This window comes from Dendrobates tinctorius, unplaced genomic scaffold (assembly GCF_039654945.1).
Source record: "Dendrobates tinctorius isolate UK_male_01 unplaced genomic scaffold, ASM3965494v1 ptg000120l, whole genome shotgun sequence".
Taxonomy (NCBI): Eukaryota; Metazoa; Chordata; class Amphibia; order Anura; family Dendrobatidae; genus Dendrobates; species Dendrobates tinctorius.
Window position 1 is genome coordinate 7,846,697 of NW_027361788.1, and position 24,997 is coordinate 7,871,693.

Genomic DNA, 24,997 nt, shown 5'->3' on the forward strand with positions numbered 1-24,997 from the left:
ACTTGTCAATGATTAGCCAACATTAACGATTGATTGGATTGCTTATAAGATACGTAAAATTACGGCCATCGGTAGCACATCTACCTCAGTAAACAGTGAATGTGCTGACAACACACAAGTTGTATGGAGACCAAATGAGCATATTAACACTCATTCTGTCTCCATAAAGTTTGCATGAACTCATAAGAGCACAATAAACCAACGCCGATCAATTTGTTATCTGCCCATGTAAACTTTAAAAAGGGATTTCCACTTCAAGGTTGCAGCAGATCGCAAATGTTTTAACTCAAAAGTGTCTGAAAAAGAAAGTTAAGTCTACACCCAAGGTCTGACCACGGTCCAAAATATAAAGATTTCCTGTTGTGGTGGGCTTTAAGTGATGCTAACATGGATGTATGCTCCACAGGAGAGAGTCTGTTTAGAGGGAGTCTCAGCATAAAATAAATGTTGAAACCAAGCACTGGCGCTTGGATCACCCTCAAAGTGGACAAGCAGCTCAGTGCACCTTCCCAACTACTTGTTTTCCATCAATCTCTGCCCTCCTCTGCCAACTGTAAAACCAGAGCCGTGAATTAATGAAGAGGCAGCAGAGATGCACGCCATGTAGGTAGGAAGGAGCATTGAAGTGCTTATCAAGAGTGCACCGAGCTCCTGCGCTTGGATCCAAAGTCATTTTGTGCTGATGTAACTTGGTGAGGGGTGGCAGTCATGGGCAAGGTATTAGTCTTTTACACCCCGACACGTTATATGAAGATGGGGTCCTGGCTGCGTGTGTAGACTTGTGCTGTGAGGGCACTACGCCCATGCAGACTGCATGTAACCGGTGACGCTTGTTTGTCAGTACCAGGTGGTGGACAATTCAAGGAGGAAGCCCACCAGTTCAAAATAAACTTTTTACTCAATGATAACTGGGAAGGGATTATATACAGGAGATAGCAGGCACATATCTTGATGAACGTTTCTTTTACAATATTCAACATTTTTCTCACAAAGTTTCAATCTCCCCACTCTCTCCTCTTTTTCTATCTCTTCACTGCCCCTCACTAATCCACCACAACCCAGCTCAGTACCACAGTCCAGCTAGTTAGAGCCCTTTACTCAACCTGCGGTTTCACCTCTTCTTTCCTCTCTAGGGAGCTATGGTGCCAGTATGGCCGGTACTTTTTTTTTTCCTGATGCTCTGGAACATTTCGTCTGGAGCACTCTCTTTGTCCCAAATACTCCGTGTGTCATGGCCCATTACCTTTACGAGTTGTTAAGTCTGGGCCATACTGGTAGGCGTCCTCTCCCAGGACCCGTCTCCAGTAACTCTCCATCTCTCAGTCACTTTCCTTGTTTCTGTTCCACATCACGTTATCTCATTTTTTCAGTCTCCTCTCATGGCTAGGGGACACCCACGAACTGTGGCACTGCTTACACTGGACCTTAGGTCCCCTTACTATACTCTCTGGGACCTTTTTGAAGTTCCAACAAAAAATTGTCAATTTCCCTTCATTTCAACCCCTCCCACTCTGGGCTAGTTCCAACCATTAACTCACGCTCTACCTACTGTTTGGGAATCACACAATACGAACTTTACTAATTGTAGGGATGTGACTCGCTCAGGTGCAGCGGGAGACAATTATGAGGCAGGTTCTTCCCAAAGTTCATGTGGTTTATTAACTTCATAAACCCACAAGGCAGCATAACACTGAAATGTAACCTTCACTTCAGGCAAAGGAACAGAAATGTCCGTGGCTTCAGACTCGGACTGAGAGTCTCAGCACATGCTGGGAGCTGTAGTCCTCCCCATATACACTCTCTGTAGTGTCCCACCTGGACACATGGAAGTCTGTCCACACTCAGACAGACTCCCTCCACTCTCTCACATGTGCCAAACACCTCAATTAGATAGCCCTGTAACCACACCCAAAGGGGATCACATGGCTATGACATCACTAAAGGTTGTATAGACACACACAGGCTTCCCTGACACAGTGTAACAGAAAGATCAGCAGTACCTCTGCTGATCAATACACCCTGGAGCCTGCATCCCAAGGCCACCCACCTTGAGACCCACAATGGTCATTTAGGACCCTGCTCCTGTTACCACACTGAATGTGCCTGTACACCCGTCCTGGGACACCCACACAGCGCCCCCTAGCTGACATAGTGGTAACTACACCACATAATGCATGTCATATTTCATAGTGCACATTACAACATTTTACATATTCTTGAATGGGAACATGGGCAAGATCCATCTCCTTACACTGACACAACTTATTTTAGGTGGTTTATTGTTAAAGTCACTTGAAGTTTTTTTGGAGGAAGCAGGTCCTAAATTCTAAGTTGCTATTGCATACATGAAGATAAATTAAAAGTAACCCAGTACACATGCACTTTATAAATGGATGCAGAGAAGGTGAATGCATCATTCAAATATAAGGGTATGTGCACACATTGCGGATTCCGCTGCGGATTTTTCCGCGCGGAAACGCAGGTAAAACCGCAGGTAAAGTGACCTGCGGTTTTCCTGCGGTTTGGTCTGCGGTTTTGCCCTGCGGTTTCACACCTCTACTATGTTAAAGGTGTGAAACCGCTGCGGAAATTGCACAAACAATTGACATGCTGCAGTTTGTAAACCGCAGCAAAACCGCGCAGAAAAAACCGCAGCATGAGCACAGCGTTTTTGAAACCCCATAGGGTTTCATTGTACTGTACCATGTCAGCGGAACTGCTGCGTTTCCGCAGGGCCAAAACCGCTGCGGAAACGCAGCAGAATCCGCAACGTGTGCACACAGCCTAATAACTTGGTAAAGAACATTCTGATCTTATTTCATACGTAATGCAGGACCTGAGTGGGGCAATGTTTGACATGCTGCTGATGAGTAAAACCATAGTAAAATCTGCCCATTTTGCAGCGTTCACTGTTGATACAATTGTAGGAAATCATTTCTAGCACTGCTTTCAAAGAGAACTGCATTACAGTAGCTAATGTAAGAGCCATTATAGTTTTTACATGTGGTATTTATATACAGTGGGTACAGAAAGTGTTCAGACCCCTTTAAATCTTCCACTCTGCACCCCATCTTGACTGAACAAAAAAACAGAAATGTAGAAATTTTTGCAAATTTATTATAAAAGAAAAACTGAAATATCACATGGTCATAAGTATTCAGACCCTTTGCTCAGTATTGAGTAGAAGCACCCTTTTGAGCTAGTACAGCCATGAGTCTTCTTGGGAATGATGCAACAAGTTTTTCACACCTGGATTTGGGGATCCTCTGCTATTCTTCCTTGCAGATCCTCTCCAGTTCCGTCAAGTTGGATACTGAACGTTGGTGGACAGCCATTTTCAGGTCTCTCCATAGATGCTCAATTAGGTTTAGGTCAGGGCTCTGGCTGGGCCAGTCAAGAATGGTCACAGAGTTGTTCTGGAGCCACTCCTTTGTTATTTTAACTGTGTGCTTAGGGTCATTGTTTTGTTGGAAGTTGAACCTTCGGCCAAGTCTGAGATCCAGAGAACTCTGGAAGAGGTTTTCACCCAGGATATCTCTGTACTTGGCTGCATTCATGTTTCCTTCAATTGCAACCAGTTGTCCTGTCCCTGCAGTTGAAAAACACCCCCATAGCATGATGCTGCCACCACCATGTTTTACTGTTGGGATTGTATTGGGCAGATGATGAGCAGTGCCTGGTTTTCTCCACACATACCGCATAGAGTTATCACCAAAAAATTCAATCTTCATCTCATCAGACCAGAGAATCTTGTTTCTCATTGTCTGGGAGTCCATCATGTTTTTTTAGCAAACTCTATGCGGGTTTTCATATGTCTGGCACTGAGGAGAGGCTTCTGTCGAGCCACTCTGCCATAAAGGCTCGACTGGTGAAGGCCTGCAGTGATAGTTGACTTTGTGGAACTTTCTCCCATCTCCCTACTGCATCTGTGGAGCTAAGCCACAGTGATCTTGGGGTTCTTCTTTACCTCTCTCACAAGGCTCTTCTCTCATGATTGCTCAGTTTGGCTGGACGGCTAGGTCTTGAAAGACTTCTGGTGGTCCCAAACGTCTTCCATTTATGGATTATGGAGGCCACTGTGCTCTTAGGAACCTTGAGTACTGCAGAAATTCTTTTGTAACCTTGGCAAGATCTGTGCCTTGCCACAATTCTGTCTCTGAGCTCCTTGGCCAGTTCCTATGACTTCAAGATTCTCATTTGGTCTGACATGCACTGTGAGCTGTGAGGTCTTATATAAACAGGTGTGTGCCTTTACAAATCAAGGCCTATCAGTTTAAATAAACACAGCTGGACTCAAATGAAGGAGTAGAACCATCTCAAGGAGGATCACAAGAAAATGGATAGCATGTGACTTAAATGTGAGTTTCTGAGCAAAGGGTCTGAATACTTATGACCATGTGATATTTCAGTTTTTCTTTTTTAATAAATTTGTAAAAATGTCTACAGTTCTGTTTTTTTAGTCAAGATTGGGTGCAGAGTGTACATTAATGAGAAAAAAAATAAACTTTTTTGAATTTACCAAATGGCTGCAATGAAACAAAGAGTGCAAAATTTAAAGGGGTCTGAACACTTTCCGTACCCACTGTACAATTATTTAATTGGCAGGTATGAAAGGTGGTTTAACAATAATCTAAAACAGAGTTTGTTTGGTAAATCAGCTTCATTTGGCCAATCATTCCATAAACTTATGGTTTCAGCCAACAACAGATGAAAAAAAATCAGCCTAATATATCACATATTTGGTAATAATCAAGAATGATCATCGATAAAATTCCAATCTGCGAAAATTAAAAAAGGTCGAAATCATCCAATTAGGATGATGTTATCTTCTACGTATAGTCAGTTTAAAGCCGGCCACAAACATGAGGAAGCCATTGGACTTCAGCAGACAGCTACAGTATCCCTCCAAACTTCCCCATACACATGATCACTCTGCTTGGTCGTCTCGGTTGAGCATTAGAGTATTTTCAATTGGGAGAGAGGAAAAAGATTCTGTTAGACCTCTCTCGTTATCTCCCATGAAAACTAAAATGTTGGCCTTTGAAACTCTAACTGTGCGATCCTCTCCCACATCATCATTTGTAGAAGGAGCATTAAGAGGCCCCCGATACATCAGATGCTTAGCTGGTCCTGTCGACTTTCACCTAATATGTATATGGGTCTTTACTCATTTTTTCTCCTTCTTGAATCTTGTCTTGCAAACTGTACATCAGCTTTTGCCCCGCCAAAAAAAAAAAAAACCCTTAGTATATTATTTGGACATTTTGCATCTCCATGCCTCTTTTAGACACTTTTTATAACTTAAGTATAGTGAAAAAACACATTTGCCTCATGTATGTTGGGCTTTTATGCAGAATTTATTTTGCCAATTTACTTCTAATTCCATTTAATTTTAGTTTAAAGGTGAACCCATATAACTAAGATAACAAGTGCATAAGTTCATGAACCATTCACTATTGTGTGGGACATGAATTGTTAATTCAAGTGGTTTTTAATTATTATTATTATTTGCCTTGTGTTGTTTTAAAATTTTTGATAAAATTACAAGTGAATGCCCAGGGTCTTGATAATTAACTTTTAGTGAGTGAGCCATCACACACTGTCTGTAGACTCAGTTTAGACTGCACCGTGTAATCAGCTCCCTGTCCTCCCACAGTACTATAGTGATAAATCCAAAGAGATACAGCATTTTAATTCATTTTCTTTTTCCTCGCCTTTGCTAGGAAAGTCAAAATAGTTTAAGTAAAAAATTACCTCTGGAGACCTTATGATGAACTAACATTAATACATTTTGATTAATTCCATATTCTACAGAATTATAACTATAGGGCACACAAAGGTCGGAGCATTACCCAAGCCCTGGTGCCAGATTGGGTCCATTGGCCCCTATACCAAATAAGAAGGCTAACACGCAGGGGACTATAATATGTATTTTGAATGGAGCAATTGGTCCCCCTCAAGGAACCCATAAGCAGAACAAAATTCTTCTAGGCTGGAATACCTCCATAATATAGCATCTGTTCAACTATTAAGAGCTAATGATGCCAAACTAGAGGGGAATGGGTTTCTTGCTGCCAACAGTTTGGCGATTTGGGCTACATGGAACACTTTACCTGATAAGCAGTGATGAGCGAAAATGCTCGGATAAGGTCTTATCTGAGCATACTCGTATCCTAACAGAGTGTCTTCAACATGCTCGAAAAATATGTTCGAGTCCCCGTGGCTGCATGTCTTGCAGCTGTTAGATAGCTGCAACACATGCAGGGATTGCCTATTTGTTAACTGTGGGAACTTGAACATATTTTTTGAGCAAGCAAAAGACACTCTGTTAGCACAAGAGCATTTTTTGGATAAGACCTTATCTGAGTACTTTCACTCAGCACCACGGATAAGACTTTATTGGCATAGTATATAATGTGAAACAATTTATTTAAACTCATTGTTGCCTTAGAAGTCATATTGTTGGTAATTTCGACTAAGTCATGGTAGAACTAGAACATCCTGGATGCTTCATGTACCATTTATAATACTGGTCTGTTCTTGCATGATAGTGTTGCCTTTTGAACTCCAAGGTCCTGGGTCTGATTGCTACCTCTCAACCCGCTTATAGCTAAATCGCTGGTTTTGGGAACGCTCATTGTCTTTTCTTTTAAACATCCTGTTCTTCTACGTATTTTTATCCTATTTTACATATTTACATTAGTCATTATCACAGATTTGTGATGGACAGAAAGTAGACAAGTTGAAAGTATTGGCTTACGACATAGGAGCACTACATGAGAAAACGCAACAGGAATGGAATAAAATCACAAATGAGTTTCTTTTATTTCTGGATATATCAAATCTGAATAAACTATCTATCTTGTCTGGATTTCTACTTCCGAGGTGTACAATTACTCTATAGCACTCACCGAGGCTGAAGAGTATGAGAAATTTCAGGCACACAAACTCTTGTCTGTCCACTTGCAGAGAATGTAAAAGAATGACCAGATCTTGAGCCCTGATGACCAAATTGTTAAGTGTGGATCCTGCTTGGGTAGAAATTGTTGACATTTCAACCTAAAAAGACAAAATAAAAAATTATGTCAGCTCTTGAACCAATTGTATTATTGTTCCAACCTCCTAGTTGAACCTGGCTTCAATCTGATGCACAAAGATGTCTATGGGACTAAGGAACACTTCCTGAAATATGTTCTATGTGAAGTCCCTGCACCATATGAAACAGTTCTTAGCTAATCTATATAGTTAATAATTTATGCTTAGAAACAAGGTTGCCTTTTCATAATAAAAAAAAAACAGAATCATTTTTTTATATGGTCAAATCTTAAAGCAAACCATGGCTGCTTTTTTTTTCCCAAAACCCTCCTTCACTAATTTACTTGATGCGGCCCACAACCCATGAACAAGAGTGGCGCTGTTTCAGAAACAAAGCAATGATGTCTTCTTAACGGAAGTCTTGTTTTCACTCTATCTTCACCCCTTCAACCACCCACCCTTTCGATTGACAGCTGTGGCTTCATAGAGCCAGAAAATGGCAGAGATAGATGGAAAATAAGTAGGTGGGAAGGTGCACTGAACTGTTTGGCCACGTCAAGGGTGCACCAAGCACCTGTACTTGGATTCAGCAGTCAGTCATTCTGTGCCGACCGACTCCCTTCAACCTTATACTATCCCATGTCAAGAAAAATAGTTGAAGGAATCCACACAAGTGAAGTAGGAATGCTGTATGAATAAAAATTAAAAGTTAAAGTTAAAATCATGTACAGAATTTAAATGTTTTAAGAAAATTCCCATATCCATATATCCACCAACATTCATTAATTTTATTTTTCCTCTTCCAATAGATTTCTGCATTAGAGATGTGCTGAAAGTTATATGGATGTCTTCAAAGTGTCTGCTGGTGAATAAAGTGTAAACTGTCTAGTACTCACTTTCTGAGGAATGCTTTTTAATTAATGTCAAACCGTTCAAGTCCAAAAGTACCAACAGTAGATGAAACCTATCATCAGAGGCTTTAGAAAGGAAATCTATGTATTGCGATGGCAAGCAAGTGAAACAAAAACCACATAAATGATAATGCAATGACATATATGACGCGCCCGAGGGGCCATGGGGTACTCGGTACCGGGCCCGTTAACTTCAATGGGAGATGTCACAATGGCGGTGACCCGGTCCGTGGCCCCAGGCGGTCATGTTAAAGGGGTAGAATTTGATGGGGATAAAGTTTATGTAGTGATTAGTGACGCCAGTTGGAGTGATCGACTGTAGTATAGCCGCCACTGCAGATGATCCCTGGGGGAGTAGATGGTGATGGCAGTGCAGATGTTAAACCCTCTCCAACCAGGGCAGGACCCCCAGAGATTGTGATGCAAGTAGAAGACATGGAGTAATAAGGCAGGAGACAAGGAACGTCACTTTATCATTTACTGTAGTTCAGGTGCAGTTCAGAGGAGATTTTACAACTCTCATCAGGGTACAGTCTGCTCTGGAGAATGGGAGTTATCTTTCTCTTTGCTGTGACTCAGTGTACCTCCTGCTATTCTAATCCCTTCTGGGACCAAGGCTTTCTGGAGTTTAGAACTTCCCAGTATTGCCTTTACTCACTGTGCATTTCGCCTTCAGCAACTTGCAGTTTGAATCCTTTGTGATGCAGCTCAAGTTCCCACTTGCACTGTCCTTCACTGATTCCAGGTAATTGCCGTATTTCTGAGGGAAAACACCTTTCTGCTGGTTGTGTAATCCCACGCAGTCTCTCAGTTTACCACCCAGCTCTGAAAGCATGGATGATCTAAGGGCTGGTTCCCTGCTTTTTAGCTCTTACTCCTGGATCAGCCACATGTCATCATGGCGTCCAAGCATACTTCCTCCTTCTTCACACACTGAGAACAACACGTCGGCCCTTCCCCCTCCCAGTTAGGGTATGTCTGCAAAGCTCTCAGCCTCAGACAAATGAGGGAATGAGGCAAATTGTGTGTGTGTCTAGCAGAGAAAGTATAACTCCCATTGCTCACAAAACACATACAGAACAGTACATATTTAACCCTTTTGTGGCGATTAAGATGTAGGGCACCACATTTCCCCCTAGTTAAAGGTAGCACGTCCTCAGGCTACACCAGGAACATAAGCATATAACAAATGACATAACAGTTAGCTTGAGTATAAGTAAACAGTCCCAGTAACTGAGTTGAAGTCGTGGATTACAGCCCAAAACCACTTCTGATTGTTTGGAACATCCCTGAGTGCAGCTGCAGGGCACATAGACCATAATATGAAATTCACTGCACTGGCTGTTTTAGATGGCTTCCTGCCAAGGTACGATGAACAGGTTTTCTTCTCAAGTTTAAGAGTCTTTACAAGAGTTCTTGTAGTGGAAAAAGGCATAATAACTACTAAAATCTCACATTAGTCCATATGGGCACAACTTCTTTAAAATATTTGGTAAAGTTACCTAAGGCAAAATTCAATGTAAGTACAACTGAAAACTAAATTGTTAATCTTAGACTATTTTACAAATCATCTCTATAAATCATTTCTATAGCAAGAAGGGGTTTGGCCCTTTGTGCTACGCTGTGATCTGTGCACTATAGGAATACTGGGCAGCTTCCTTCAAATCTTTGAACCTACCATGGGTACAACAGGTTCACTGCTGACTGTGGGCAAGTTTTCTGATTCTTCCTCATGCACAGCGTTAGTGGTTGGCATTAGCGGCTCATCGCTTCCAGAACAATTTGGTGTCTCTAGTAAAGACCTTTGTGGGAACACCATCACTGGAACTACAACTGCATTGTTAACTTGTAGCTAAGAACTAGGGAATTCACCTAGAACAGTGCGAATCTTGGTATCAGTTTTTTCTTTTTGCTGGGAGTCTTCCTTAGTCTCAACTCTTTCACGCAATTGTGCTGGACATACTTTCAGATTGTCTCTGGCTACGGTAGTACACGTTTTTCCACCGTCTTTGGAGATGGTACACACTTTGCTGTTGTCAGAGCTGGATGGTTGGATAGTGTAAGGCTGAGCCTCCCATTGGTCATCTAATTTGTGGTTTCTTCTCTTTTTCTTCAGCACTTGTTCACCTGTTGGTAAGGGGGTTGCTACAGCACGTCTGTTAAAGTTCCTTTCCTGTTTTTGCCTAGCTTGCGCAAGACTTTCCTCTACACATTGTTGAACTTTCTGATACTGCAGTTGCTTTCAGTATTCCAATCAGTGTCCATTTGGCTGGATATGGTTTCAGGAGTTAGGACTCCCATTTCCAGGTTGATGGGGAATTTACCTGGCCGTGCACGTATCAAGTAAGCTGGAGCATATCCTGTTGCACTGTTCGGGATATGGTTGTATATTTCAATCAAATCAGGCAATTTCTCAGGTCATTGGTTCCTTTCTTCCAGAGGTAGGATCTGCAATAAATTGATCACCAGATTATTTAGTTTTTCGCAAAGACCATTGCCTTGTGGATGGTATGGTGTAGTTCTGATCTTTTTACATCCATAGAGGGAGCAAAATTCTTGAAAGACTTCTGCTTCGAAGGCTGGACCTCTGTCTGTCAGCACTTGATCCGAGTAGCCATGGGGACTGCAGAAATATTCTTGGAATGCCTTTGCAACTGTTCTTGTTGTTTGGTCTTTCACCGTAATGACCACTAGGAAACGGGAATAGTGATCCACTATTGTTAAGGCATAAATATACCCTGATCGGCTTGGGGTTAGTTGCACGTGGTCTAAGGCCACCAGTTCCAAAGGTTGTTTAGTGATGATGGGCTTCAAGGGGGCCCTTTGATTGGCAGAATTCTTTCTTCTGAGATTACATGGGCCGCATTTTGTACACCACTGTTCAATGGACTGTCTCATACCTGTCCAGAAGAAGCGGTCGCGGATGACTACTTCCAGCTTTTTCCAATCAAAGTGTCCCGCTTGATTGTGGTAAGCTTCCAAGACCATAGGCACATCTTTTCTGGGGACCACGATCTGCCATACCAATTCATGTGTACGTGGGTTAATAGCTCTTCGGATCAACTTGCCTTCATAAAGGAACAGCTTCTTTCTCTCTTTCCACAACTGGTGGACATCTGCAGGCGCATAAGGAGCTGGAGATGACTCTGCTTCTCCAAGGAGTTGTTTGACTATACATATAGCCAGGTCACTGCTCTGCGTCTCTGCCCAACCATGGTGAGGTAGAGGAATAAGGGAAACTTCATGAACGGCAAGACTTCTCCCTGTCTTGTGGTTAGAGTCTTGAGAGGCACCGTGGCAATGGAATGCTGGCATCTCTATTTCTTCCAGGTCTTCTAGATCCTCTGCTGGAACAGGAGCATTTGACATACGGGACAAGGCATCGGCATTGGCGTTTTTAGTGCCTGCTCGGTATTTAATGACAAACTCATAAATGGACAACCGAGCCATCCATCTTTGTTCCAAGGCGCCAAGCCTGGCGGTCTCCAGATGGGTTAACGGATTGTTGTCCGTATAGATGGTAAATTTGGATGAGGCTAAATAGTGCTTGAACCTCTCGGTCACTGCCCAAACTATAGCGAAGAATTCTAGCTTGAAGGAACTATAGTTGGTAGGGTTCCTCTCAGTAGGGCGAAGCTTCCGACTGGCATAAGCAATGACTTTCTCCTTACCCTGCTGCACTTGAGATAGGACAAGTCCTAACCCAACATTGCTGGCATCAGTGTGCAGGATAAATGGCTGATCGTAGTCTGGATACGCTAAGATCTCTTTTCCAGTAAGTGCTTGCTTAAGGCTGTTGAATGATTCATCCAACCTAGCATTCCACTCAATCAAGGGACTTTTGTCTCTGGCCTTTTTGGATTGGCCAACTAGGAGATCTTGAAGACGGCCTGCCAATTTATTAAAGTTTTTGATAAAGCGTCTGTAGTACCCCACTAGGCCTAGGAATTGTCTGACCTCTTGGATGTTGGTGGGTACTTGCCAGTCCCTGATGACAGTCACTTTGTCTGGGTCGGGTGCTACTTCTTCTGAACTCACGACATGGCCTAAATACTGAACTTTCGGCTTGAGAAGATGAAATTTAGATGGTTTTACCTTTAAGCCGAAGTTGGACAACGCCTCCAAGACTTCTGCCAGGTGTTGCAGATGTTCCTCATAAGTCCTGGAATATACAATCACATCATCCAAGTACAGTAGCATAGTCTCAAAGTTCATGTGTCCCAGGCAACATTCCATGATTCTCTGAAAGCTTCCAGGAGCACTGCTCAGTCCGAATGGCATGTAGTTAAATTCACATAGCCCCATAGGAGTAGTGAACGCAGTTTTTCCTTTGTCTGCCTCAGCAACAGGAACCTGCCAGTACCCGCTGGTTAAGTCCAAAGTGGAGAAGTTCCTAGCTGATTTTAATGCTGCTAGAGACTCCTCTATGCGCGGTAAGGGGTATGCATCTTTGTGAGTAATTTTGTTAAGTTGTCTGTAATCTACACACATGCGCATTGTACCATCTTTCTTTCTGACTAACACCAGGGGAGCTGCCCCAGGACTGTAGCTATCACTGATTACCCCTGCTTGTTTCATTTCTTTCAGCATACCTTTTGCACACTGATAATGAGCTGGAGGTACAGGACGATACCTTTCTTTGATAGGTGGGTGATCTCCTGTGGGGATGCTATGTTGAAACCCTTTTACCTGCCCAAAATCCAAGGGATGCTTACTGAAAACCCTCTCATATTCTTGCACCACCCGCTGCACTCCATTTTTCTGATGTACAGGAGTGGAGTCGGTGCCAACATGTATCTTTTGGAACCATTCTTCCGTCTGAAAAGAAGAGCCATTGTCATCCGTCCCTTCTGACGGAGTCAAGGGTTCTACAGCCTGAATATCATTGTTACTGACTGTGAACACTTTGGCTACGGTTGCATAACGGGACAAGCGAGCTTCCTCCTCTCCACAGTTGAGAACACGTACTGGAACCCTGCCCCTTTTAACATCAACAATTCCCCTGTCCGTCAGCACAGTAGGTCTGCTTTCTGAGTAGACTGGTTCAAGGAGAGCTTGGTAGTCCCGTCCTCTGATGCCTATGGCTGCTCTGCACCAGATGACGGTCTCACTCCTAGGGGGAAGCATAATGGAGTAGGGATCATTCACCCTTACGCTACCAATCTCTCCAGCAGTTAACACCACCTGCTATTGCTGCACAAGGGCCTTGATATCTTTATTGAGGGCATGCTGTTCTTTGTATGGGGCCGACTCGGCTATGTCTTTCAAAATGGTGATGACCTGTGTGGAGACGAGCTGGGGACTGAGCTGGAGTCAAGCTCACCCCTAAGGCCTCTTTCAGACATCCGGTGTCAGGGGTCCGGCGGCCTGCGGCGAATAGCCGGGCCGCCGGATCCGGCCTGCAGCGGTGACACCGGATGTACATGCGGCCCCTGATGCGGCTTGGAGGACATTTAAAGGAGCCGCAGCACCGGGGGTCGAGAGAGCCAGCCGGAGAGAGATCGGGAGGCGAGAGAGCAGCCAGAGAGACAGCGGGGGACGAGAGAGCAGCCAGAGAGACAGCGGGGGACGAGAGAGCAGCCAGAGAGACAGAGGGGGACGAGAGAGCCAGCCAAAGAAAGGTATGGAGCGTATGGAGAGAGAGAGAGAGAGAGAGAGAGAGAGGGAGAGAGAGAAGGGGAGGGGGAGAAAGAGAGAGATGCGTGCCGGGCACTTGTGGGGATAAAACTCATAGTGCCCGGGCATGCGCAGTTGAAAAAGCCGGTCCGGCGCTGCAAAAAAACGTTGCAGCCAACGTTTTTTGCAGACTCCGGACGGCGCATGTTTGCCGTATCCGGCAAAACCCGGAGGCGCCGCATGTCCATCCGGCATGATGCAGCGATCATTACATTCTATGTGAAAAAACCGGATCCAATTCCGGATCCGGTTTACACAAATTTCGCCGCATCATGCCGGATTTAAAAAAACGGATGTGTGAAAGTAGCCTAAGATGAAGCGCATTGACCGGACCCTGGCATCCGAGGCTGTGTGGATACTAAAGGTCTCACAGCAGAAACCGGAGGAAGAAGAGGCTGTAAATGCTCTGTTCCCAACTGAGACTTGACGACACAGCAGCAACGTGTGTGAGCCAGAGAGAGAGGGCTACAGCTGCTGCCAAGCGAGTGGAGCTCTAAGTAAGAGAAAACAAAAGGAACTTGAGTGTAATTCATAACTACAAGTACTTCAGATTAGCGCTAGAAAGGAGACTACACAACCCATTTGCATAGAGAAATTCCCAAGTTGCTTCCAGGCCGAACAACTCCTTTACCATCTGTGATCTGAATCCTGGAATGTACCTACAAAGCACAGTAAAAGGTAAAATAAACTGCACTCTGTCGTGTTCTTTGAATCCTTCCTGCAACCCCTTCAGCACTGCTACATCTCTGTGCCTAAACACTATATCATCTACCTTAACACCTACTACTACTGCCCTGGGACTACAGCTCTGCCTGTGGAGAGCTTAACTAACAAATTCAAATTCAAAGAAGCTTTATTGGCTGGACCAAATAAACATTAGTTTTGCCAAAGCATGTGTCCAGTAGGGAATAGGAAGTAGGGACTGTGGGGGATAATGGATGGGGACTGAAGGAACGATGGATGGGGTACAGGGTGGGGGTAAGGAAGTCCGTGGCATATCATGGTTGTCTTTCTCGCAGCCTATGGCATGCACTCACATACTGCGCTGCTATCTCCACTGCGCTTTCTTCTGCCCCAGCAAGATATATGTTTTCTCTTCCTCCTTCATGGAGCTGCATCATACCAACTGTCCCAGAGGACCTGCACTGCAGCGCTGGTCCCCCTTCTGACCAGATACCACAGGTGGCGTCACAAACTATCTACCTATAAATTTTATTCAGCTTCATTCCACCTATTTTACATGGACACCCAGGGCCACGGACCTGGTCACTGCCACCGCGACACATCCCTTTAAGACACCGGCCCAGTATCGAGTAATCCCACAGCCCTGGGGGTGCTCCACAAGTCTATGGGTTTGTGAAAAAAATTGGACTGCACTTGGGTAACATCAGAATGCTGTGCAATTTTCATTGACCGTCAGAATGGAGAAGGTAGAGAAACTTACTTTCTTGACGTACAAGAAAAACTGATGACACTCAGACCACACTGATCAAATTCTGACCAAAATGTGATCCCCCCCAAAAAAAAAAATAGAACAGTTTTTCTCGCACATGGAAAAATCGGACATCTGAATGAGCCCTATGTGTGCATGTGAGTATAGCTAGCTGTCATTCACAATTAGAACCACCCATTTGATTCTAGAAGGCGCATGGATTTCAAATGGGGCAATAGACCCAAGAGATACTGCTTAGTGTCTAAAGGGTGTATTATCAGGGCAGTAATAGGTTCCGCTATTCTAACTTTCAGCTTGCAAGCCATACAGCACACAGACTATAAACAACATATTTAAACTCTATAACATAAAGTATATGAGTTGCAATAACAATCAATAACAGATATAATTTTGCAAATATTCTCTCATTGTTAGAGGAAGGAAATTACAGTCAAAACAGGCTGCTGATCACCTGACAAACAAGCAAAATGCTGAATCATTGGGTGAAAATCTTTAGGTTTGCACAAAAGATCACTATCCTCGGCAGCACATCATCCTGACCAGCGCTGCCAAGGACAGTGACTGCCTATGCCTATAGGTACTGTCACACTTAGCGATGTACCAGCGATCCCGACCAGCGATATGACACGGTCAGGATCGCTGGTACATCGCTAAGTGGTCGCTAGTGAGCTGCCGCACAGGCAGATCTCACCAGCGACATCAATGGGGACGGGGATCGCTACTTACCTGTCACACTAGGCGATCCTGCGTCCTCCCGCCCGACTCCACACGTCGCTCGTCGTCACAGCAGGAAGCGCCGCAGGAAGCTGACGACGAGAAACAGTCCAGCCTGTTCTCGCGCGATCAGCGATAACCAGCGGGGGAGCGGGTCGTAGGTAAGTATCAGACACAGCGATATCGCTAGCAATATCGCTATAACGTCACAAGTTATTTATTAGTTATATTGCTAGCGATATCTCTTAGTGTGACATGCCCTTATTACTGACTGTCCAGGGTGGATCTGAAGCGTGGTCTGCCTGTGTAAACATACTATTTAACAACCTCTAATAGGAAAAGTTTTACCAACTGGTGATTGATTAATACCGCAATATCTCCTAATGCAAACGCACCTTTAACCCCTTCCTGATGGGGCCAATTTCCATTTTCGCTTTTTTCCTCTTTTTTCCCCAGAGCTATAACTTTTTTTATTTTTTATTTTTCTGTCACATGGACGTATGAGGACTTATTTAAGGGAAGAGTTGTACTTTTTAAAGCCCCCATTCGCTTTAACACATAATGTATTGGAAAATGAGCAAAAAATTCTAAATGCAGTGAAATTGTGAAAAAAAAAATGCAATTTTGACATTGTTATTTGGGAATTGTTTTCATGACGTACATTTTGTGGTAAAAACTACATCACAGTATGATTCTGCTAATCAGTACAATTATGGCAATACAAAATATGTTGATTTTCATTAGTATTATTTTAGTGATGAAAAAAAATCCGAAGTTTGAAAAAAAATAATTTATGTTTATGTCGTCATTTTCCAGACCCGTAACGTTTATATTTTTCAGTCGATAGAGCTGTATGATGGCTTATTTTTTGTGTGGTGAGATGACATTTTTATGGATACCATTTTGGGATAGATGTGACGTTTTTATCGTTTGTTAAGGGATGTTTTGTGGCATTGCAAAAACCAAAAAGACATAACTTTGGCGTTCTTGAATTTTTTCCTTTTACGGTGTTTACCGATCAGGTTAATTATTTTTATATTTTGACAGATCAGACTTTTCTGAATGTGGCAATGCCACATATGTGTATTTTTTGTTATTATTAACTTTAGTTTTAATGGGGGAATTTAGCATTTATTTTTTTTCATATTTTTTAAAGCATTTTTTTCTTACTTTTTCATTGTACTGGTTAGTCCCCTTGGGGAATTTTATTCTGTGATCCTCTAATCGCTTGTGCTATGTACAACGATACCTTAGCATTGCTGTATATAGTAAAAATCACCGTCTTATTTGAAACCTGTCAACAGGCAGAGTTTCAGAGGAGCTCCATAATGACAAGCACAGAGGTCTTCTGACTCTGAGCTGTACTAGCCCCCATTGGCGACCCGTGATCACGTATTGTTAACAGGTAAACAATCGAGGGTGGTGCGCTCCACACGTAATTGTAAGAGGCAGATCCTGGCTGTAACACACAGCCATGTACAGCAGATGTCGATAAAGGGTTAAGGTGCATTTACACTACATCACTCGACGAACAAGCAAAACACATTTGCTAGGTGAAATTATCTTTTGGTTTGCACAAGAGACAATCATTCTCGGCAGCGCATCATCCTGTGTAAACAAGACCTGCGCTGTCGAGAAAAATGGCAGCTTACGTGCACTGAATGATCTCTGGTACAGTGACCGTCTGAAGCCAGATCAGCCTGTGTAAACGGTATTAAGTGACCACTGACTTCCAAACATGTATCTGACTGTCGGCCGTAAGACACTGCACATCGCACAACGTAGACCCTTTTTGTGTCGAAAAGAGATTTGGAGCTAAATGCACACGCTTTTCATTAGTCATATAAAAGCCAGTGTGAGAATACAAGGCTGTGACCATATGCGTTCCGACCTTTGAGACTCCGGTAAACAATGCTAATTAGGAAACAATTGCATGCACTCTTTCTTCTACCTAACAAATTACCTATATCTGGAAAGCTGGCCGTTAGTTACCTAGTATATTCGGCAGCTTATTCTCACAGCTCTTTCTGTAAATACAGATGGGGGATGTGTTCCTTCTCTTGAGAAATATGCCTCTCCTGGCCACACTGTCCCCCTATTGAGTGCTGGTGAAAGCCATGACAAAGCCCTCCCTGCCTGTGTTTGTGGATACGTTGTATCTCTCCGCAAGATCATTGTTTGTGCCTTCTGTGCAGCAACAATCCTGGAGCCCGAAAAAAAAAAATTAAAAATTAAAAAAATGCTCATCCAAACAAGTAGCATCTGCTTACAACTGGACTGTATGTCCCCAGCATGCACTGAAATTTCACGGGAACCCAAGCCACACTGGCAATTAATCATTCCTGTGATCTGATTTATAATAATAAAGTAACATTTTATTATAGAATACTATAATATCATTGCGGTCTAGCCTTTAGGAGCATGGCTAGAAATTCTATAATGATTTAGTTTAGTGCTGGATTCTGCAATATCACTCCATGATAGGTGCTAGGACAGCTCATACTTTATGCTGGGATTTTATAGGGGGGGGCAACACAAAACCGATGTTAAAAAACAAACATTTTGGGTAAAACAAATCACCCGAATTGTTTTTTTGTTTTACTCAAAATATACAATATAAATATAAATATATATAAATATATATGCATACATATATACACACAAATATTTTGTTTTTAAAGAAGTCTGTCGTGCTGATTCCTATACCAAATTGCCCCTTGGTCTAGGTGCAGATAAATAATTATCCCAATATCCATCTGCACTCAGACCAAGGGGCAATTTGGTATAGGAATCAGTGCGACAGACTTCTTTATTTATACATTTAGTTGTTTCTATCTTCACAGTTTTTCACACAGACCTGTGAGTCTGCCCTTCAGCTTTTTACTTTGTTGCTTTCTTATGCATATCTATTAGTCTCTGGGGCGCTAGTGTATGTATTCAGTCTTTTAATATATATATTTGTTTCATCCATCTGTTTTGGTTTTTTACAAAAATGTATATATATATTATAAACACACACATTTTTTTCTAGCTTACCTCCTGCCCAGTCACCAGTAGGATGCTATTCTCTTTGCTGTGTTGCATTTGCCTGTAGACATGGTCAAAGACTAATAGCTCACTCCAGCAATTTTGCAACAAAATCATCTGATCGCTGACCTAAAAAGCAAAATATATAATAATGTGAAACAGTGGAATTGCAATATGAATAGCATTGAAAACAGAGTCAGATTAGATGGAGGGCAAAAAGGGACAATACTCTGCGGATTCATGCTGTACAAAAATGCGGCCAGCAGATGTTACATTAAAGTGTATGGTAAAATAGACAGAACTTTGGAATTTTTTGTTCCGAAAATGCAGCATGTTCTGGATTTTTCTTTCCATAGGCTCTTCACACGTGTGGATTTTGTGGTAGCTCAAGCAGCAGTCTAGAGTTCTTCTTGCTGGATCCATACACATGAAGAATATTCCCCCTTACAAAGTGGTGCAGAGTTATGTCTTCCTTTAAGGAAGGTTTGATAATGCTTATATATGCCATGTTATGATCTTGTTTGATCTTTAGTTGAGTAGAAGACATCAGGAATAAGCTTCCAGGATGTCATCCTGTGGGTGGAGGCGATATCAGGGAGAAGTCACTGCATTTGAAGATCTGCGCTAATGTGACTGTGAAAATTATGATGCTGAGAGCTATGCACAGCTGTGATTTGTAGGTAGGAATGAGTGTGTTTGGTAGGGCATATGGTGAGACAGAGGCCTGCTTGAAAGTCAGAAGAGGACTATGTCTAAGTTCAAACATTAAAGACTGTGCCAGTGGGCTCAGAGACGGTCAGAGTAACTGAAGCTTATGGAAAATTACTGTATATCCTTCCTAGCTGCCTTGTAGGACAGTGCAAGTCATCATCATGGCCATTGTAGCCAGAAGGAATAAAAAACTAAGGTGTCAGGGGAGTCACTTAAAAGACATAGGGATGGTGAGTCTTAAAGACTTTACTGTATGGTAGGAAATAGCATTGTATTGTGCATGTCCAGTAAGCTGTTCAAATGTCCAATAAGAGTGCCCAAACTGAGTGTGCACTGGGCTTTGAGGAACGAGCCTACCATAATTGCTTAGAACTTCATCTGACTCCAGCCTTGTAGGGTATTCCAGTAGAAATGAGACATCACCTATCCATAGGAGATCATGGGGTTCCAAACACGCAGAGTCCCAACGATCACCAGCTTGGATGGGTGCTCTATTTGAGGCAGCCCCATAGAATATTAATGAAATGGCAGAACACATGCCACACCACCTCTCCATTCATACTAGGGCACCATGTCAGCCTGAGAATTCGCCAACCCACCAATATTGTACTTATCAGCTACAGTGGGGGAAATAATTATTTGATCCCTTGCTGATTTTGTAAGTTTGCCCACTGACAAAGACATGGACAGTCTATAATTTTAAGGGTAGGTAAATTTTAACATTGAGAGATAGACTATCAAATATAAAACCCAGAAAATTATATTATATAAATTTATTTGCGTTTTGCAGTGAGAAATAAGTATTTGATCCCCTCCCATCCATTAACCCCTTTCTGACATCAGACGTAATATTCCATCCATGTGTCCTGGGCCAATTTGACCATGGACGGAATATTATGTCATCGCGATCGGCGGCGCTCATAGGAGTGCAAGACCGATCGCTGCGGGTGTCAGCTGATTCTCACAGCTGAAACCCGGCTCTAGGTGCCAGGAGCAGTCACAGACCATTCCTGGCACTTTAACCCCCGAAATACTGCGATCAAACAAGATCGCAGCATTCCGGAAGCCGGCACAGGGCTGACAGCCCCTGTCTTCGGATCGGAAACCCCGCAGCGTGATGCGGGATCCCGATCGTTGCCATGGTGAGCGGATGTCGTCATGACGACATCCGGGTCACCAGAGCTAGGAAATGTGCTGATCATGCACAGTGCATGATCAGCAAGTCTCCCTGTCAGTGCAGCGCTGACAGCTTCTATGGCAAGCAGATGCTGCTTCATCTGCATGCTATAGATGCAATCAGCCTGCAAAAAAATGATTGTCCCATAGCGGGACAAAGTAAAAAAAAGGTAGGAATGAGTGAAAAAAAAAAACATTTTTTAAATAATTGTAAAAATGTCTTTAAAAAAATAAAAAAATAATAAAGAAAATCAATATACACTCACTGGCCACTTTATTAGGTACACCATGCTAGTAACGGGTTGGACCCCCTTTTGCCTTCAGAACTGCCTCAATTCTTCGTGGCAGAGATTCAACAAGGTGCTGGAAGCATTCCTCAGAGATTTTGGACCATATTGACATGATGGCATCACACAGTTGGCGCAGATTTGTCGGCTGCACATCCCTGATGCGAATCTCCCGTTCCACCACATCCCAAAGATGCTCTATTGGATTGAGATCTGGTGACTGAGGAGGCCATTTGAGTACAGTAAACTCATTGTCATGTTCAAGAAACCAATCTGAGATGATTCGAGCTTTATGACATGGCGCATTATCCTGCTGAAAGTAGCCATCAGATGTTGGGTACATTGTGGTCATAAAGGGATGGACATGGTCAGCAACAATACTCAGGTAGGCTGTGGCGTTGCAACGATGCTCAATTGGTACCAAGGGGCCCAAAGAGTGCCCAGAAAAAATTCCCCACACCATGACACCACCACCACCAGCCTGAACTGTTGATACAAGGCAGGATGGATCCATGCTTTCATGTTGTTTACGCCAAATTCTGACCCTACCATCCGAATGTCGCAGCAGAAATCGAGACTCATCAGACCAGGCAACGTTTTTCCAATCTTCTACTGTCCAATTTCGATGAGCTTGTGCAAATTGTAGCCTCAGTTTCCTGTTCTTAGCTGAGAGGAGTGGTACCCAGTGTGGTCTTCTGCTGCTGTAGCCCATCTGCCTCAAAGTTCGACGCACTGTGCGTTCAGAGATGCTCTTCTGCCTACCTTGGTTGTAACGGGTGGCAATTTGAGTCACTGTTGCCTTTCTATCAGCTCGAACCAGTCTGCCCATTCTCCTCTGACCTCTGGCATCAACATGGCATTTCCGGCCACAGAACTGCCGCTCACTGGATTTTTTTTCTTTTTCGGACCATTCTCTGTAAACCCTAGAGATGGTTGTGCGTGAAAATCCCAGTAGATCAGCAGTTTCTGAAATACTCAGACCAGCCCTTCTGGCACCAACAATCATGCCACGTTCAAAGGCACTCAAATCACCTTTCTTCCCCATACTGATGCTCGGTTTGAACTGCAGGAGATTGTCTTGACCATGTCTACATGCCTAAATGCACTGAGTTGCCGCCATGTGATTGGCTGATTAGAAATTAAGTCTTAACACACAGTTGGACAGGTGTACCTAATAAAGTGGCCAGTGAGTGTATATTCTATCACTAAATAAATATTTGAATGAAAAAAAATCTAAACAATAAAAATACACATATTTGGTATCGCCGCGTCTGCAACGACCCGACCAATAAAACTATCCCACTAGTTAACCCCTTTAGTGAACTCCATTACAAAAAAAGAAAAAAAACACAAGGCAAAAACAATGCTTTTCCATCATACCGCCGAAAAAAAATAGAATTAGTCTTACCGGTAATTCGGTTTCTAGGAACCTTCCACGACAGCCATATCGGAGGATGTCTCCCCACCCTAATGGGGGACAGGAAATGCACTAGAGGTTAAATAACCCTCCCCTTCCTGCTACCTCCAGTGTTTTTTCTGTACACACTAGCATGTATAGTTACCACCAAAGAGCAGGAATCGTCCAGTAAGCATCAGATAGGGAGGGAAATTAGTGCTGTCGTGGAAGGTTCCTAGAAACCGAATTACCGGTAAGACTAATTCTATTTTCTCTAGTCACCTTCCACGACAGCCATATCGGAGTAATCAACAAATTTCTTCGGGAGGGACAACAGCCTGCAGAACACGTCTGCCAAACATTAAATTCCTGTTGAAATTTAGTCTATAATGTCTGGTGAATGTATGGACAGACGACCAGGTGGCGGCTCTGCATATCTGCTCAGAAGATGCGATCCCTCTTTCTGCCCACAATGTTGATACTGAATGAGTAAAGTGGTCTTTCAAAGACGTAGGAGGGGGAACGTTCTGTGACGAGTAGGCAAGGCTGATAGCTTGCTTAATCCAAATCGCGATTGTATTTTTTTGTCGCCTTTTTGCCTTTATTCCGACCGGAAATTTGAATGAATAAATTCTGGTCAGTCCTCCAACCAGTGGCATACCGTCAATAGTAGCAGACCACGCAGCTGCTATGGGGCCGGAGAGGTGTGGGGGCCCTGGGTGAGGGGGCCCGCGACGGCCGCTGCGGTTTGGCAGCTGTGCTGTGCTGACACAGTACTATCTCCTTTAATTAAATGTTAGCGACGGCCGATGGCCGCTGTATACCCCCCTAGTTGGGCCCCTTGAAGCTCTCCTTTCCTTGTTTCCTGGTCAGCAGTTGGCTGAAGTCTCTGGCTGGATTTGCATAAGAATGCCATGCCTGCGTGCATTGCAGGTAGCAGAAAATATTCATCATGAGCCTCTCTCACTCAGGGACAGGGACACACACAAGACGGTGACTCGGTGAGCCCGGCTGGGGGTGGATTTTGTTTTGTTAAATGTGTCCCCTCACTGTGCTGTGTGCGATATACAGTGTCCTGTGTGCGATATACAGCATCCTGTGTGCGATATACAGCATCCTGTGTGTGATATACAGCGTCCTGTGAGCGATATACAGCGTCCTGTGTGTGATATACAGCATCCTCTGTGCGATATACAGCGTCCTGTGTGTGATATACAGCGTCCTGTGTGTGATATACAGCATCCTGTGTGTGATATACAGCGTCCTGTGTGCGATATACAGCGTCCTGTGTGTGATATACAGCGTCCTGTGTGTGATATACAGCGTCCTGTGTGTGATATACAGCATCCTGTGTGTGATATACAGCGTCCTGTGTGTGATATACAGCGTCCTGTGTGTGATATACAGCGTCCTGTGTGTGATATACAGCATCCTCTGTGCGATATACAGCGTCCTGTGTGTGATATACAGCGTCCTGTGTGTGATATACAGCGTCCTGTGTGCGATATACAGCGTCCTGTGTGCGAAATACAGCATCCTGTGTGCGATATACAGCGTCCTATGTGCGATATACAGCGGCGTCCTGTGTGCGATACACAGCGTCCTGTGTGCGATATACAGCGTCCTGTGTGCGATATACAGCGTCCTGTGTGCGATATACAGCGTCTGCTGGCAGCCTGGCACTTTACATTTACAATGGCTCTGGCTGCACTTTGCACCTTAGGGAGGGGGGCCCGGCTGCACGCACTGTGGAGGGTGGAGGGGGCCCTGCATGCACTGCAGGTGTGTGTATATATATATATATATACACACCACTGAGACACCAATGATTTATTCTGCCTTGCTAAATGTCTGTGATATATATTGACAATCAATCAACTACTTGTTGGCCAATAGCTGATAGCCCATTTTGGCATTTCTTATGCTCACAGGATGATCAGTATAGATTGTTTTGTGTGCATAGATTATTATTGTTCTCAGCAGCACATACTGGTTACAAAGAAGGATGTGTTACTGAGTGGGATTGTTTTTAAGCCAGATTAAAAATCATTTTAGTGCATTATATATGATTTCCTGGACAGTATTTGGGCCCTTGTGCAGTATCTATGGGCTCCTGGACAGTATTTGGGCCCCTGTGTAGTATATATGGGATCCTGGACAGTATTTGGGCCCCTGTGCAGTATATATGAGTTCCTGGACAGTATTTGGGCCCCTGTGCAGTATATATGAGTTCCTGGACAGTTCTTGGGTCCCTGTGCAGTATGTATGGGCTCCTGGACAGTATTTGGGCCCCTGTGCAGTATATATGAGCTCCTGGACAGTACTTGGGCCCCTGTGCAGTATATATGAGTTCCTGGACAGTATTTGGCCCCAGTGCAGTATATATGAGTTCCTAGACAGTACTTGGGCCCCTGTGCAGTATATATGAGTTCCTGGACAGTACTTAGGCCCCTGTGCAGTATATATGGGCTCCTGGACAGTATTTGGGCCCCTGTGCAGTATATATGAGTTCCTGGACAGTATTTGGGCTCCTGGGCAGTATTTGGGCCCCTGTGCAGTATATATGAGTTCATGGACAGTATGTGGGCCCTTGTGCAGTATATATGGGCTC

General features: G+C 43.6%; 1 protein-coding gene across 1 annotated transcript in view; it reads right to left on the bottom strand.

Annotated features, from left to right (window-relative positions):
- Positions 1-24,997, bottom strand: part of NR5A1 (nuclear receptor subfamily 5 group A member 1) — a 192,336-nt gene that overhangs the window by 52,774 nt on the left and 114,565 nt on the right. Inside the window, exons 5-6 of the mRNA XM_073590712.1 lie at positions 18,826-18,945; positions 6,912-7,059 (exon numbers count right to left, since the gene is read on the bottom strand). Coding sequence (XP_073446813.1) covers positions 6,912-7,059; positions 18,826-18,945 — 268 coding nt within the window. The remainder of the gene's footprint in view (positions 1-6,911; positions 7,060-18,825; positions 18,946-24,997) is intronic.